At 43.5% G+C, this 16415-nt stretch overlaps 1 protein-coding gene across 1 annotated transcript in view; it reads right to left on the bottom strand.

Moving 5' to 3' along the window:
• Nucleotides 1-16415, bottom strand: part of LOC115121180 (ras-related protein Rab-10) — a 57991-nt gene that overhangs the window by 36803 nt on the left and 4773 nt on the right. Inside the window, exon 2 of the mRNA XM_029650219.2 lies at nt 5922-5982. Coding sequence (XP_029506079.1) covers nt 5922-5982 — 61 coding nt within the window. The remainder of the gene's footprint in view (nt 1-5921; nt 5983-16415) is intronic.

Below are 16415 nucleotides of genomic sequence, written 5' to 3'. Positions count from 1 at the left end.
CATCCTCCACATCCATTTTGCTGTCATGTGTTACTGTGTTCAGAGTTTGTTAGAACCAATTTATTGATACCGACACACGTTTCACATAAAGAGAGCGAGAGTTGAGGGAATGTTTTTCCGAAAAAAATTAGGGATTTCAGTAACAGAACTTTGCAGTCAGAAACAAGGAACTGAATGGCTGAAATGATGTTTCAGCTACACCATGGACAGCGTGATGAACACTGCTCTGCTGTGGTGCCTTTTCTCTGTAGTATGGAGGAGAGAGGGACAACGTGCGCCAGTCACACAGGCACTGTGCTGTCATTGTTTTAAACACAGTGTTTACCATCAGGCTCTTCATCCATTTGTGTCTTAATAATTTAATCAAACAGTGTGCTGAAAGCATCAGAAAAGCTCAGTGCCTATGTTGTTGATTTATTCAAACACAAAGGGTGTCTATGTATGGAAAAATAAGTTGTAACATTTAGACCAATCGATTGGTCGAAAGAACAGGACGACTCTCGGTTGACAACATTTTTTATTACATTTTTAACATTTTTTTGGGGGGGGACAGTCCTTGTCGTCACGTTACAAAGCTTCCGTTAGCTGTGCAGTAGAACAGGGGCTAATGACAACAGGTCGACCGATTAATCAGAATGGTCGATTAAATTAAGGCCGATTTCAAGTTTTCATAACAATCGGAAATCGGTATTATTGGACACCGATGTGGACGATTTTTCACACCTTTATTAACAAGTCAGTTCAGAACACATTCTTATTTTCAATGACTGCCTAGGAACAGTGGGTTAACTGGTCTAGGAACAGTGGGTTAACTGCCTTGTTCGGGGGAACATTGGGTTAACTGCCTTGTTCGGGGGAACATTGGGTTAACTGTCCAGTGTTAACTGGGGGAACATTGGGTTAACTGCCTTGTTCTGGGGAACATTGGGTTAACTGCCTAGGAACAGTGGGTTAACTGGGGAACATTGGGTTAACTGCCTTGTTCTGGGGAACATTGGGTTAACTGCCTTGTTCGGGGAACATTGGGTTAACTGCCTTGTTCGGGGAACATTGGGTTAACTGCCTTGTTCGGGGGAACATTGGGTTAACTGCCTTGTTCGGGGGAACATTGGGTTAACTGCCTTGTTCGGGGGAACATTGGGTTAACTGCCTTGTTCGGGGGAACATTGGGTTAACTGCCTTGTTCGGGGGAACATTGGGTTAACTGCCTTGTTCGGGGGAACATTGGGTTAACTGCCTTGTTCGGGGGAACATTGGGTTAACTGCCTTGTTCGGGGGAACATTGGGTTAACTGCCTTGTTCGGGGGAACATTGGGTTAACTGCCTTGTTCGGGGGAACATTGGGTTAACTGCCTTGTTCGGGGGAACATTGGGTTAACTGCCTTGTTCGGGGGAAGAACTAAATATTTTTTAACTTGTCAGCTCAGGGATTCAATCTTGCAACCTTACGGTTAACTAGTGCAACGCTCTAACCACCTGCCTTACATTGCACTCCACGAGGAGCCTGCCCGTTACGCGAATGCAGTAAGAAGCCAAGGTAAGTTGCTAGCTAGCATTAAACTTATCTTATAAAACAACAAAATCACTAGTTAACTTTTTATGGCTGGGGGGCAGTATTGAGTAGCTTTGATGAATAAAGGTGCCCAGAGTAAACTGCCTGCTACTCAGGCCCAGAAGCGTTGGATAGAAAACACTGAAGTTTCAAAAAGTGTTAGAATGATGTCTGAGTATAACAGAACTCATATGGCAAAAACCTGAGAAGAAATCCAACCAGGAGGTGGGAAATCTGAAGTTTGTAGGTTTTGAAGTCTTTGCCTATCCAATATACAGTGTAAAATTTGTCCAATTGCACTTCCTAAGGATTCAACTAGATTTCAACAGTCTTTAGAACCTTGTGTCAGGCTTCTACTGTGAAGGGGGAGCGAATAAGAGCTGTTTGACTAAGGGGTCTGGCAGAATGCCATGAGCGAAGTCATGCGTGCGGCCGTGAGAGTTCGCTGCATTCCTTTTCATTTCTAAAGACAAAGGAATTGTCCGGTTGGAATATTATTGAAGATTAATGATAAAAACATCCTAAAGATTGATTCTATTCATCGTTTGACATGTTTCTACGAACTGTAAAGGAACTTTTTGACTCTGTCTGGACTAAGTGCCTGCGCCTCGTGAATTTGGATTTGTGAACTAAACGTGTGAACAAAAAGGAGGTATTTGGACATAAATGGACTTTATCGAACAAAACAAACAATTATTGTGGAACTGGGATTCCTGGGAGTGCATTCTGATGAAGATCAAAGGTAAGTGAATATTTATAATGCTATTTCTGACTTCTGTTGACTCCACAACATAGTGGGTATCTGTATGGCTTGTTTTGGTGCCTGAGCACTGTACTCAAGATTATTGCATGGTGTGCTTTTTCCATAAAGCTTTTTTGAAATCTGACACAGCAGTTGCATTAAGGAGAAGTATATCTTTAATTCCATCAACATTTATGAGTATTTCTGTAAATTGATGTGGCTCTCTGCAAAACATTACAGGACATAACACACCAATGTAACCAGATTTTTGGATATATGAACTTTATCGAACAAAACATACATGTATTGTGTAACATGAAGTCCTATGAGTGTTATCTGATGAAGATCAGTGATCAGGTTAGTGATAATTTTCTCTATTTCTGCTTTTTTTGACTCCTCTCTTCAGCTAGAAAAATGGCTGTTTTTTTTCTGTGACTTGGCTAACATAACCTAACATAAATCGCATAATATGCTTTCGTCGTAAAGCCTTTTTGAAATCAGACACTGGTGGGATTAACAAGTTAATCTTTAAAATGGTGTAAAATACTTGTATGTTTGAGAAATTTTAATTATGAGATTTGTTGTTTGAATTTGCGCCCTGCACTTTCACTGGCTGTTGTCAAATAGATCCCATTAACGGGATTTCAGCCGTAAGAAGTTAACTATACCTGGATGATATTACTAGTTCATCTAGTGTCCTGCGTTGCACATAATCGATGCGGAGCGCATTCGCGAGAAAGGACTGTCGTTGCTCCAACGTATACCTAACCATTAACATTAATGCCTTTCTTAATCTATACACAAGCATATATTTTTTAAACCTGCATATTTAGTTAAATTCATGTTAGCAGGCAATATTATTTTAACTAGGGAAATTGTGTCACTTCTCTTGCAACAGAGTCAGGGTATGTACAACAGTTTGGGCCGCCTGGCTCGTTGCGAACTGTGCGAAGACTATTTGTCTAAAAAGAACAGCCAAACCGGGGATGATTTAAAAGCGCATTTGCGAAAAAAGCACAATCGTTGCACGACTGTACCTAACCATAGACATCAATGCCTTAAAATCAGGTAGTATATACACTGCTCAAAAAAATAAAGGGAACAACACAATGTAACTCCAAGTCGATCACACTTCTGTGAAATCAAAATGTCCACTTAGGAAGCAACACTGACAATAAATTTCACATGCTGTTGTGCAAATGGAATAGACAACAGGTGGAAATTATAGGCATTTAGCAAGACACCCCCAATAAAGGAGTGGTTCTGCAGGTGGTGACTATAGACCACTTCTCAGTTCCTATGCTTCCTGGCTGATGTTTTGGTCACTTTTAAATGCTGGCGGTGCTTTCACTCTAGTGGTAGCATGAGACGGAGTCTACAACCCACTCAAGTGGTTCAGGTAGTGCAGCTCATCCAGGATGGAACATCAATGCGAGATGTGGCAAGAAGGTTTGCTGTGTCCGTCAGCGTAGTGTCCAGAGCATGGAGGCGCTACCAGGAGACAGGCCAATACATCAGGAGATGTGGAGGAGGCCGTAGGAGGGCAACAACCCAGCAGCAGGCAAGCTAACTCGGCCTTTGTGCGAGGAGGAGCAGGAGGAGGCACTGCCAGAGCCCTGCAAAATGACCTCCAGCAGGCCACAAATGTGCATGTGTCTGCTCAAACTGTCAGAAACAGACTCCATGAGGGTGGTATGAGGGCCCGATGTCCACAGGTGGGGGTTGTGCTTACAGCCCAAAACCGTGCAGGACGATTGGCATTTGCCAGAGAACACCAAGATTGGCAAATTCGCCACTGGCGCCCTGTGCTCTTCACAGATGAAAGCAAGTTCACACTGAGCACATGTGACAGACGTGACAGAATCTGGAGACGCCGTGGAGAACGTTCTGCTGCCTGCAACATCCTCCAGCATGACCGGTTTGGCGGTGGGTCAGTCATGGTGTGGGGTGGCATTTCTTTGGGGGGCCGCACAGCCCTCCATGTGCTTGCCAGAGGTAGCCTGACTGCCATTAGGTACCGAGATGAGATCCTCAGACCCCTTGTGAGACCATATGCTGGTGCGGTTGGCACTGGGTTCCTCCTAATGCAAGACAATGCTAGACCTCATGTGGCAGGAGTGTGTCAGCAGTTCCTGCAAGAGGAAGGCACTGATGCTATGGACTGGCCCGCCCGTTCCACAGACCTGAATCCAATTGAGCACATCTGGGACATCATGTCTCACTCCATCCACCAACGCCACGTTGCACCACAGACTGTCCAGGAGTTGGCGGATGCTTTAGTCCAGGTCTGGGAGGAGATCACCTCATCAGGAGCATGCCCAGGCGTTGTAGGGAGGTCATACAGGCACGTGGAGGCCACACACACTACTGAGCCTCATTTTGACTTGTTTTAAGGACATTACATCAAAGTTGGATCAGTCTGTAGTGTGGTTTTCCACTTTAATTTTGAGTGTGACTCCAAATCCAGACGTCCATGGGTTGATAAATTTGATTTCCATTGATAATTTGTGTGATTTTATTGTCAGCACATTCAACTATGTAGAATATTTCATTCATTCAGATCTAGGATGTGTTATTTTAGTGTTACCTTTATTTTTTTTGAGCAGTGTATTTTTAAACCTGCATATTTAGCTAAAAGAAATCCAGGTTAGCAGGCAATATTAACCAGGTGAAATTGTGTCACTTCTCTAGTGTTCATTGCACACAGAGTCAGGGTATATGCAACAGTTTGGGCCGCCTGGCTCGTTGCGAACAAATTTTCCAGAATTTTACGTAATTATGACATAACATTGAATGTTGTACAATGTAACAGGAATATTTAGACTTCGGGATGCCACCCGTTAGATAAAATACGGAACGGTTCCGTATTTCACTGAAAGAATAAACGATTTGTTTTTGAAATTATAGTTTCCGGATTCGACCATATTAATGATCAATGGCTCGTATTTCTCTGCGTTGTGTTATAATTAAGTCTATGATTTGATAGAGCAGTCTGACTGAGCGATGGTAGGCACCAGCAGGCTCGTACGCATTCATTCAAACAGCACTTTTGTGCGTTTTGCCAGCAGCTCTTCGCAATGCTTCAAGCATTGAGCTGTTTATGACTTCAAGCCTATCAACTCCCAAGATTAGGCTGGTGTAACCGATGTGAAATGGCTAGCTAGTTAGCGGGGTGCGCGCTAATAGAGTTTCAATCGATGACGTCACTCGCTCCGAGACTTGGAGTAGTTGTTCTCCTTGCTCTGAAAAGGCTGCGAGATGGTGTCCCCTCAATCTTAGCTAGCTTAAGTTATACTACATCCAAAGTAAATATGGCGACATCACAAAGATGGCAAAGGGTCTCCTACTAATTATTTGCCTCTTTTTTAAATGTCGTGTTTTCCAAGTCACAGTACTGCACTATAAACCAAATCTTCATCAGCAATTATTGACAATGCATTGAGTAGAACGCTCAGTCGGGCATTAGTTTTAAAACAAAAGTTCAAACCAATAGTGACGAAACATACAACCCATGAATAGGCCCTGCTGAATAGGCCCTGCATCACCCAATGTCTTTAAAAACGACACCATGTCCGGGCCAGTAGAAATTCTGTCCGGGCCAGTAGAAATTCTGTCCGGGCCACTCACCATATCTGTAATTTGATCTTCTTTCCCTGGAGTTCAACAGTTTTGATCTTGAAGTCTATTCCTGGAAAACACAAAGAAACACATCAATACAGACCTCCTTTAGAGTAGTGACCTCTACAGGGAAACGCATTAGAAAGTCGAATAAATCCATGTAATATAGCCTACACCTTCACAATGTGTAACTGTGTTGTTTTTGTCACATTGCTTTGCCTTGGCCAGGTCACAGTTGTAAATGAGAACTTGTTCTCAACTGGCCTACCTGGTTAAATAAAAGGAGAGAAAAAAAATGGTCCATCACCCAAAGGACATCCAGCTTGAGACAAACTCTGGGAAGTATTGGAGTCAACATGGGCCAGCATCCCTGTGGAACGCTTTCGACACCTTGTAGAGTCCATGCCCTGAAAAATTGAGGCTGTTGAGGGAAAAATGGGATGCAACTCAAAATTAGGAAGCTTTTCTTAATGTTTTTATTTTATTTTTTACACTCAGTGTAGATCTTTCATTCTAATTTAAAGCAAGCCTAATAAGGGTTAGATCCATTCAATGTTTCTACGATTTGTTTAGTTTGGGTTTTGTACATAAACTTCAAAGAGCAGAAAATATTTTAATTTCAGAAACCAGGAAATGACAGCACGCCCCATCAATGTTGAAGGAGTATATGGAGATCTTCAAGTTCCTCGGTGTCCAAATGACTAGACTTAAATGGTCCAAATACACACAGTCGTGAAGGCGGCGAAACACTGCCTTCGGGCCGTCAAATCCTGAAAAGGTTAAACAGCTGTACCACTGACAATAGCACCGCCTTTGATCAAATTGAGCTAGAGGGTTGTGCGGACCGTATATCACTGGGGCCGAGCGCTTTGCCATCCAGGACCTATATATCAAGCGGTGTGAAAAAGGCACAAGAAAATGTAAATGGTTTGGCGAGATCGTTGTGAAAGAACTTGACTGGCCAGCACAGAGCTCTGAACTCAAGCCCATCGCACACCAATGGAATGAGACAGGTGCCTGATAGTGGTCCATTGAAATTGTCACAAGCGCCGAATACAACAGGTATCACATTTTATTAGTCACATGCACCGAAAACAAGTGTAGACCTTACAGTGAAACTTACAAGCCCCTAACCAACAACGGCATATAAAAATAAGAGAAGAGTAACAGGTAGTTAAACCTTTGAGGTAGGGTGCAGCATTTTCACTTTTGGATGAATTGCGTGCCCAAACTGAAAGGCCTCCTCTGTCCCAGATGCTAATATATGCATATTATTATTGGATAGAAAACACTGAAGTTTCTAAAACTGTTTGAATGATGTCTGTGAGTATAACATAACTCATATGGCAGGCAAAACCCTGAGAAGAAATCCAAACAGGAAGTGGGAAGTCGAATTTCAAAACAGTTTAAATCCCTGATAGTTATGGATGTGCTTGCACTTCCTAGGGCTTCCACTAGATGTCACCGTCTTTAGAACCTGTTTTGAGGATTCTATTATAAAGGAGGGGCTCATAGGAGCTATTTGAGTGAGTGGTCTGGCAGAGAGACTTGGTCTCATGACGCGCACTCCCGACAACTTGCTCCCGTTCCAATGCTTTTCTTCAGACAATGAAATTCTCCGGTTGGAACCTTATTGATGACATATGTTAAAAACATCCTAAAGATTGATTGCAGACATGTTTTGACTTGTTTCTACGACCTGTAACGGAACATTTTGAGTTGTCGTCATGGAGGAAATGGTCACGCCTCATGAAGATGGATTACTGGGCTGAACACGCAAACAAGTGGCTAAATGATGGGCTTTATGGAACAAATCAGTAATTTATTGTCGAACTGGGATTCCTGGGAGTGCCTTCTGTCTTTGGCCGTTTTGGGGTGCCGAGCGCCGTTCTCAGATTATGCTTTTCAGGTAAAGTTTTTTTATTTTTTATTATCTGGCACAGCGGTTGCATAGAGGATCAGTATATCTTTAATTCTGTGAATAACACTTGCATTTTTTATCAATGTTTATTCTGAGTATTTCTGGGAAAATCACCGGATGTTTTGGAATCAAAACATTACTGTACGTAAGGTGCAAATGTAAACAGATTCTTGGATATAAATATGCACATTATTATCGAACAAAACATACATGTATTGTGTAACATGATGTCCTATGAGTGTCATCTGATGAAGATCAAAGGTTAGTGATTCATTTTATCTATATTTCTGCTTTGTGACTCCTATCTTTGTCTGGAAAAATTGCTGTTTTTTTGAGTTGGCTATGAGCTAACAATCATATGTTGTGCTTTCGCTATAAATCATTTTTTAAATCGGACACCATGGGTAGATTAACAAGATGTTCATATTTTATTTGCTGTATTGGGACTTGTTAATGGGTGAAAGTTACATATTTCTAAAAAAAAAAAAAATAGTTGAATTTCACGCTCTGCCTTTTCAGCGGAATGCCGTGGGGTTCCGCTAGCGGAACACCTTACCCATTAGGTTAAAGAGCAGCAGTAAAATAACAATAGCGAGACTATATACAGGGGGGTACTGGTACAGAGTCAATGTGGAGGCTATATACAGCAGTAAAATAACAACTGGTACAGAGTCAATGTGGAGGCTATATACAGGGGTACTGGTACAGAGTCAATGTGGAGGCTATATACAGGGGTACCGGTACAGAGTCAATGTGGAGGCTATATACAGGGGGGTACTGGTACAGAGTCAATGTGGAAGCTATATACAGGGGGTACAGATACAGAGTCAATGTGGAGGCTATATACAGGGGGTACCGGTACAGAGTCAATGTGGAGGCTATATACAGGGGGGTACTGGTACAGAGTCAATGTGGAAGCTATATACAGGGAGGGGTACAGAGTCAATGTGCGGGGGCACCAGTTAGTCTAGGTAATATGTACATGCAGGTAGAGTTAAAATGACTATGCATAGATAAGCAGAGTAGCAACGGTGTAAAAGAGGGGGGGGCAATGCAAATAGTCTGGGTAGCCATTTGATTAGATGTTCAGGAGTCTTATGGCTTGGCGATAGAAGCTATTTAGAAGCCTCTTGGACCTAGACTTGACGTGCGGTAGCAGGGAGAACAGTCTAAGACTAGGGTGGCTGGAGTCTTTGACCATTTTTAGGGCCTTCCTCTGACACCGCCTGGTATAGCTTGACCCCAGTGATGTACTGGGCCGTACGCACTACCCTCTGTAGTGCCTTGCGGTCAGAGGTCGAGCTGTTGCCATTTCAGGCAGTGATGCAACCAGTATGGATGCTCTCAACGGTGCAGCTGTATAACCTTTTGGGGATCTGAGGACCCATGCCAAATCTTTTCAGTCTCCTAAAGGGGAATAGGTTTTGTCGTGCCCTCTTCACAACTGTCTTGGTGTGCTTGGATCGTGTTAGTTTGTTGGTGATGTGGACAGCAAGGAACTTGAAACTCTCAACCTGCTCCACTGCAGCCCCATCGATGAGAATGGGGACATGCACGGTCCACCTTTTACTGTAGTCCACAATCAGCCCCTTTGCCTTGATCACGTTGAGGGAGAGGTTGTTGTCCTGGCACCACACGGCCAGGTCTCTGATCTCCTCCCTATAGGCTGTCTTGTCGCTGTCAGCGATTAGGCCTACCACTGCTGTGTCATCAGCAAACTTAATCTGTCGTTCTGACCCTGAACAAGGCAGTTAACCCACTGATCCTAGGCAGTCATTGAAAATAAGAATTTGTTCTTAACTGACTTGCCTCGTTAAATAAAGGTTAAATAAAAAATAAATAAAATAAAAATGGTGTTGCCTGGCCGTGCAGTCATGAGTGAACAGGGAGTACAGGAAGGAGGGGCACCTGTGTTGAGGATCAGCGTGGCGGATGTGTTGTTACCTACCCTTACTACCAGGGGGCAGCCAGTCAGCAAGTCCAGGATCCATTTGCAGAGGGAGGTGTTTAGTCCCAGGGTTCTTAGCTTAGTGATGAGTTTTGAGAGCACTATGGTGTTGAATGCTGAGCTGTAGTCAATGAACGGCATTCTCACATAGGTGTTCCTTTTGTCCATGTGGGAAAGGGGGCGGCAGGGTAGCCTAGTGGTTAGAGCGTGTGACTAGTAACCGGAAGGTTGCGAGTTCAAACCCCCGAGCTGACAAGGTACAAATCTGTCGTTTTGCCCCTGAACAGGCAGTTAACCCACTGTTCCTAGGCCGTCATTGAAAATAAGAATTTGTTCTTAACTGACTTGCCTGGTTAAATAAAAGGTCAAATAAAAAGGGCAGTGTGGAGTGCAATAGAGATTGCATCATCTGAGGATCTGTTAAGGCAGTATGTAAATTGGAGGTCATCTAGGGTTTCTGGGATAATGGTGTTGTGAGCCATAACTAGCCTTTCAAAGCACTTCATGGCTACAGAAGTGAATGGTACGGGTCAGTAGTCATTAAGGCAGGTTGGTGTTCTTGGGCACAGGGACTACGGTGGTTTGCTTAAAACATGTTGGTATTACACATAAGACGAGCGTCGGAGCCGGTGTAGTACGATTCGATCTTAGTCCTGTATTGACCCTTTGCCTGTTTGATGGTTTGTCGGAGGGCATATCAGGATTTCTTATAAGCTTCCGGGTTAGAGTCCCGCACCTTGAAAGCGGCAGCGCTATACTTTAGCTCAGTGCGGATGTTGCCTGTAATCCATGGCTTCTGGTTGGGGTATGTACGTATAGTCACTGTGGGGACTACGTCATCGATGCACTTATGTACTTCTCATCGATGTGGTGTACTTCTCAATGCCATCGGAAGAATCCCAGAACATATTCCAGTCTGTGCTAGCAAAACTGCCCTGTAGCTTAGCATCTGCGTCATCTGACCACTTCCTTATTGAGCAAGTCACTGGTACTTCCTGCTTTAGTTTTTGCTTGTAAGCAGGATTCAGGAGGATAGAGTTGTATGTGTCTCTGTGTGTGGAGTAAAAGTGGTCTACAGATTTTTTTCCTATGGTTGCACATTTTTAAAATTTTATTTAACCTTTAACCTTAACTAGGCAAATCAACATGCTGGTAGAAATGAAGTAAAGCGATGTAAGTTTGCCTGCATTAAAGTACCCGGCCACTAGGAGCACCTGTGGATGAGCGTTTTCCTGTTTGCTTATGGTCTTATACAGCTCATTGAGTGCCATATTGGTGCCAGCATCGGTTTGTGGTTGTAAATAGAAACCCATGAAGAATATAGATGAAAACTTTTGGTAAATAGTGTGGTCTACAACTTATCATGAGATACTCTACCTCAGACGAGCAAAACATTGAGACTTTCTTAATATTAGATTTTGTGCACCATTTATTTACAAATAGACACCACTTGTCTCACCGGAGGCAGCTGTTCTATCTTGCAGATGGACCAATAACCCAGCCAGCTGTATGTTATCCGTGTCATTATTCAGTCACAACTCAGTGAAACAAGATATTACAGCTTAATGTCCCATTGGTAGGATAGTCTTGATCGAAGCACGTTGGCTAATAGTTCTGATGGTAGAGGGGGATTACTCCCATGCCGTCGGATCCTTACAAGGCACCCCGACCTACTTCCCCGATATCGCCATTTCTTCTTCATGCGAATGACGGGGATTTGGGCCTTGTTGAGTGTCTGAAGTAAATCCTTCACGTCCGACTCGTTAAATAAAACATCTTGATCTAGTACGAGGTGAGTAGTCGCTGTGCTGATTTCCAGAATCTCTTTTCAGTCAAAAGAGGCGGTGGCAGAAAAATTATGTACAATAATATGAATATGAATATGTCCGTAAACACACCGGCCAGCTGGTCTGCGCATGCTCTGAGGGTGCGGCTGGGGATGCCGTCTGGGCCTGCTGCCTTGCGAGGGTTAACACGTTTAAATGTTTTACTCACCTCGGCTGCAGTGAAGGAGAGACCGCATGTTTTCTTTGCAGGCTGTGTCAGTGGCACTGTATTGTCCTCGAAGTGGGCAAAAAAGTTATTTAGTCTGCCTGGGAGCAAGACATCCTGGTCCGTGACTGGGCTGGATTTCTTCTTGTAGTCCGTGATTGACTGTAGACCCTGCCACATACCTCTTGTGTCTGAGCCGTTGAATTGAGATTCTACTTTGTCTCTATACTGACGCTTAGCTAGTTTGATAGCCTTGCGGAGGGAATAGCTGCACTGTTTGTATTCGGTCATGTTACCAGTCACCTTGCCCTGATTAAAAGCAGTGGTTCGTGCTTTCAGTTTCACGCGGATGCTGCCATCAATCCACGGTTTCTGGTTAAGGAATGTTTTAATCGTTGCTATGGGAACGACATCTTCAACGCACGTTCTAATGAACTCGCACACCGAATCAGCGTATTCGTCAATGTTGTTATCTGACGCAATACGAAACATATCCCAGTCCACGTGATGGAAGCAGTCTTGGAGTGTGGAATCAGCTTGGTCGGACCAGCGTTGGACAGACCTCAGCGTGGGAGCCTCCCGTTTTAGTTTCTGCCTGTAGGCAGGGATAAAAAAAAATGAGTCGTGGTCTGCTTTTCCGAAAGTAGGGCGGGGCAGGGCCTTATATGCGTCGCGGAAGTTAGAGTAACAATGATCCAAGGTTTTACCACCCCTGGTTGCGCAATCGATATGCTGATACAATTTAGGGAGTCTTGTTTTCAGATTAGCCTTGTTAAAATCCCCAGCTACAATGAATGCAGCCTCAGGATGTATGGATTCCAGTTTGCAAAGAGTCAAATAAAGTTTGTTCAGAGCAATCGATGTGTCTGCTTGGGGGGGAATATATACGGCTGTGATTATAATCGAAGAGAATTCTCTTGGTAGATTTGATTGTGAGGAATTCTAAATCAGGTTAACAGAAGGATTTGAGTTTCTGTATGTCGAAAGCACACCGCACATGAGTGGTATCATGCGACTATTGCAACATCTGTTAGAAATGTTGAAAGAGAGGAGATCTAAAGACGCGACAACTGGCATGGCTTGCTAATGCTTATATGACTAGGATTATCAACAACTAGCATGGCTTGTTAATGCTAATATGACTAGGATTATCAACAACTAGCATGGCTTGCTAATGCTTATATGACTAGGATTATCATCAACTAGCATGGCTTGCTAATTTGACTAGGATTAACATCAACTAGCATGGCTTGCTAATGCTAATATGACTAGGATTATCAACAACTAGCATGGCTTGCTAATGCTAATATGACTAGGATTATCAACTAGCATGCCTTGCTAATTCTAATATGACTAGGATTATCATCAACTAGCATGGCTTGCTAATGCTAATATGACTAGAATTATCAACAACTAGCATGGCTTGCTAATTCTAATATGACTAGGATTATTATCAACTAGCATGCCTTGCTAATGCTAATATGACTAGGATTATCGTCAACTAGTATATGACTAGGTTTGAAGTTTGGCTACTGGACAACGGCAGAAAGTTGATTTGAAAACCAATAGAACATGAGAGAAACCATACTGGTTTCAATTGAAGCCTTTAGCCTAACATAAATGATTTGATACTTTGAAGCAATTTAAGACATGACTCATAATATGAAATAAAACTGCCTCCAGCTCATTGCAATGTGGTGTGACATGCTAAAGCCTGCCTACTGTTACCCATATATGCACATCAATGGTGAAACAGACACAGGAGCTGAGGAGGTGCAGCCACAGGAGCTGAGCGAGGAGGAGGTGCAGCCACAGGAGCTGAGCGAGGAGGAGGTGCAGCCACAGGAGCTGAGCGAGGAGGAGGTGCAGCCACAGGAGCTGAGCGAGGAGGAGGTGCAGCCACAGGAGCTGAGCGAGGAAGAGGTGCAGCCACAGGAGCTGAGCGAGGAGGAGGTGCAGCCACAGGAGCTGAGCGAGGAGGAGGTGCAGCCACAGGAGCTGAGCGAGGAGGAGGTGCAGCCACAGGAGCTGAGCGAGGAGGAGGTGCAGCCACAGGAGCTGAGTGAGGAGGTGCAGCAGTCTATGTATGATGTGTGATATAGACTACATAACGACTAATCAAATCAAAATGTATTTGTCACGTGCGCCGAATACAACAGGTGTAGGTAGACCTTACAGTGAAATGCTTACTTACAGGCTCTAAACAATAGTGCAAAAAAGATGTGAACAATAGTTAAGTAAAGAAATAAAACAGTAAAAAGACAGGCAACATACAGTAGCGAGGCTACATACAGTAGCGAGGCTACATACAGACACCGGTTAGTCAGACTGATTGAGGTAGTATGTAGATATGGTTAAAGTGACTATGCATATATGATGAACAGAGTAGCAGTAGCGTAAAAAGAGGGGTTGGCAGGTGGTGGGACACAATGCAGATAGTCCCGCACATTGGCTAACCGGGCTAACTACATTTAATTCCACTAAATTATGCAAATGAACCTATAGACATATGCATGACTGGTGAAATATATTTCCACCACCATCAATGAATAGGCTAAAAAGCATTATTTTGCATTGGGATTTTTTCCCCCTTCTCCCAGACAATTAACCAGGGCCAATTTTATTGATCGGCTTTTCAATCATTTTCGACCAGCCAAAAGCCAGCTATTACTGGCTAATGGATACTCCGACTCACACACTAGGAGATACTCCCTAACTTTCACTATCAATCCAATAGTTATGATGAAGAACGCTAAAAAAACGACTGCTAGATAAGTACTATGACACAAGAGTTACTGACTGAAAACAGATTCTAGGTTCAAACTGCTTCTGGTTAAGGAGAGGAGGCAGAGGAAAGGTGTGTTCATTTTTTATTTAACTAGGCAAGTCAATTAAGAACACATTTTCAATTAATGACGGCCTACACCAGCCAAACCCTAACGACGCCGGGCCAATTGTGGGCCGCCATATGGGACTCCCAATTACGTCCAGATGTGATACAGCCTGGAATCGAACCATGGTCTGTAGCGATGCCTCTGGGACTGAGATGCAGTGCCTTAGACCGCTGATCCACTTGGGAGCCAGAAGAAAGACAGGAGGACGAGTTGAAAAAAAGAGAATAGAGAGGATAGGAGAGAGAGGATAGGAGAGAGAGGATAGGAGAGAGAGGATAGGAGAGAGAGGATAGGAGAGAGAGGATAGGAGAGAGAGGAGAGTGGCAAAAGAGGAGAGAGAGGAAAGGAGAGAGAGGAGAGTGGCAAAAGAGGATAGAGAGGAAAGGAGAGAGAGGAAAGGAGAGAGAGGAAAGGAGAGAGAGGAAAGGAGAGAGAGGAAAGGAGAGAGAGGAAAGGAGAGAGAGGAAAGGAGAGAGAGGAAAGGAGAGAGAGGAAAGGAGAGAGAGGAGAGTGGCAAAAGAGGATAGAGAGGAGAGAGAGAGAAAGGAAAGGAGAGAGGAGAGTGGCAAAAGAGGATAGAGAGGAGAGAGAGAGAAAGGAAAGGAGAGAGAGGAGAGTGGCAAAAGAGGATAGAGAGGAGAGAGAGAGAAAGGAAAGGAGAGAGTATCGAGAGGAGAGAGAGGGCGAGAGAGAATAGTGGGTTTCCGGTGGTGTATTTTGAGAAGAAGCTGCATGTCTCTGAAGGTATGACTGCTGCGTCAGAGAAGGGGGAACACTCCTATTACACTGCACGCACACACCTATTGGGCTATACTGATGTACACACTGCCCAACTCTGTGGCCAGTAAAGGTTACTGCAAGCTCCACTCTGTTGCTCGGTGGGTGGAGTGGGATTTGAGCCACAGACACCTTTTGGAGCCTAGTCCCACTACCATTAACAAGGGGGTGATTGCAACGTTTTTCTTAAGTCATTTAATTTAGTTAAAACAAGGAAGAGACACCTTCCCTTGCTAGTAGTAACTAGCTGGCAGTCTGGCTAGGTGGCTAAAAAAATAGCAAGCTAGCTAAACGTTTTAGCTTACCACACCTTCATGTCAAATAATCAGATGTATAATAAAAACACAAGCCCTGGAAATACTGTTCTACTTGCTGGTGTAACCTACAACATTATCCCTGTTTAATATAGTGCGTGTGTATTAATTCCAATATCGGCTAAAAATAGATCATGTTTTGGTAATGGAGAAGAGCAGGCTACATAGAGCAGGTTCCTCCATTTCACAATAGCCTGGAATCACTAGTTATTACTTCTAAACTAAATGGATTTTGGCTGAATTGTTGTAGTTTGGTTTACCATCGCCTGATACGAAAATAAGGGCGCGGGACAATTTACAAAACCCAGAAGAAAAATAAAATATATATACTATTCTAATATCATCTATGTATGTCAAAATGATTGTAGTGTGATTAACATTAATCTAAATAAATGATTATAATCTAAGAGATACAATTCAACGAGAGAGCACCCTAATGGGATCATGGGAAAAGGCAGCACTTCACCGTTGTACTTGAAACATTCCTACAGTGAATGACTAGCTACACTATGAAACATTCCCTTGGTGAATGACTAGCTACACTATGAATCATTCCCTTGGTGAATGACTAGCTACACTATGAATCATTCCCTTGGTGAATGACTAGCTACACTATGAATCATTCCCATGGTGAATGACTAGCTACACTATGAATCA

This window comes from Oncorhynchus nerka, linkage group LG24, assembly GCF_034236695.1.
Source record: "Oncorhynchus nerka isolate Pitt River linkage group LG24, Oner_Uvic_2.0, whole genome shotgun sequence".
NCBI classification, from domain to species: domain Eukaryota; kingdom Metazoa; phylum Chordata; class Actinopteri; order Salmoniformes; family Salmonidae; genus Oncorhynchus; species Oncorhynchus nerka.
The sequence above is the reverse complement of the archived record's forward strand: the minus strand, read 5'-3'. Positions and strand labels throughout refer to the sequence as shown.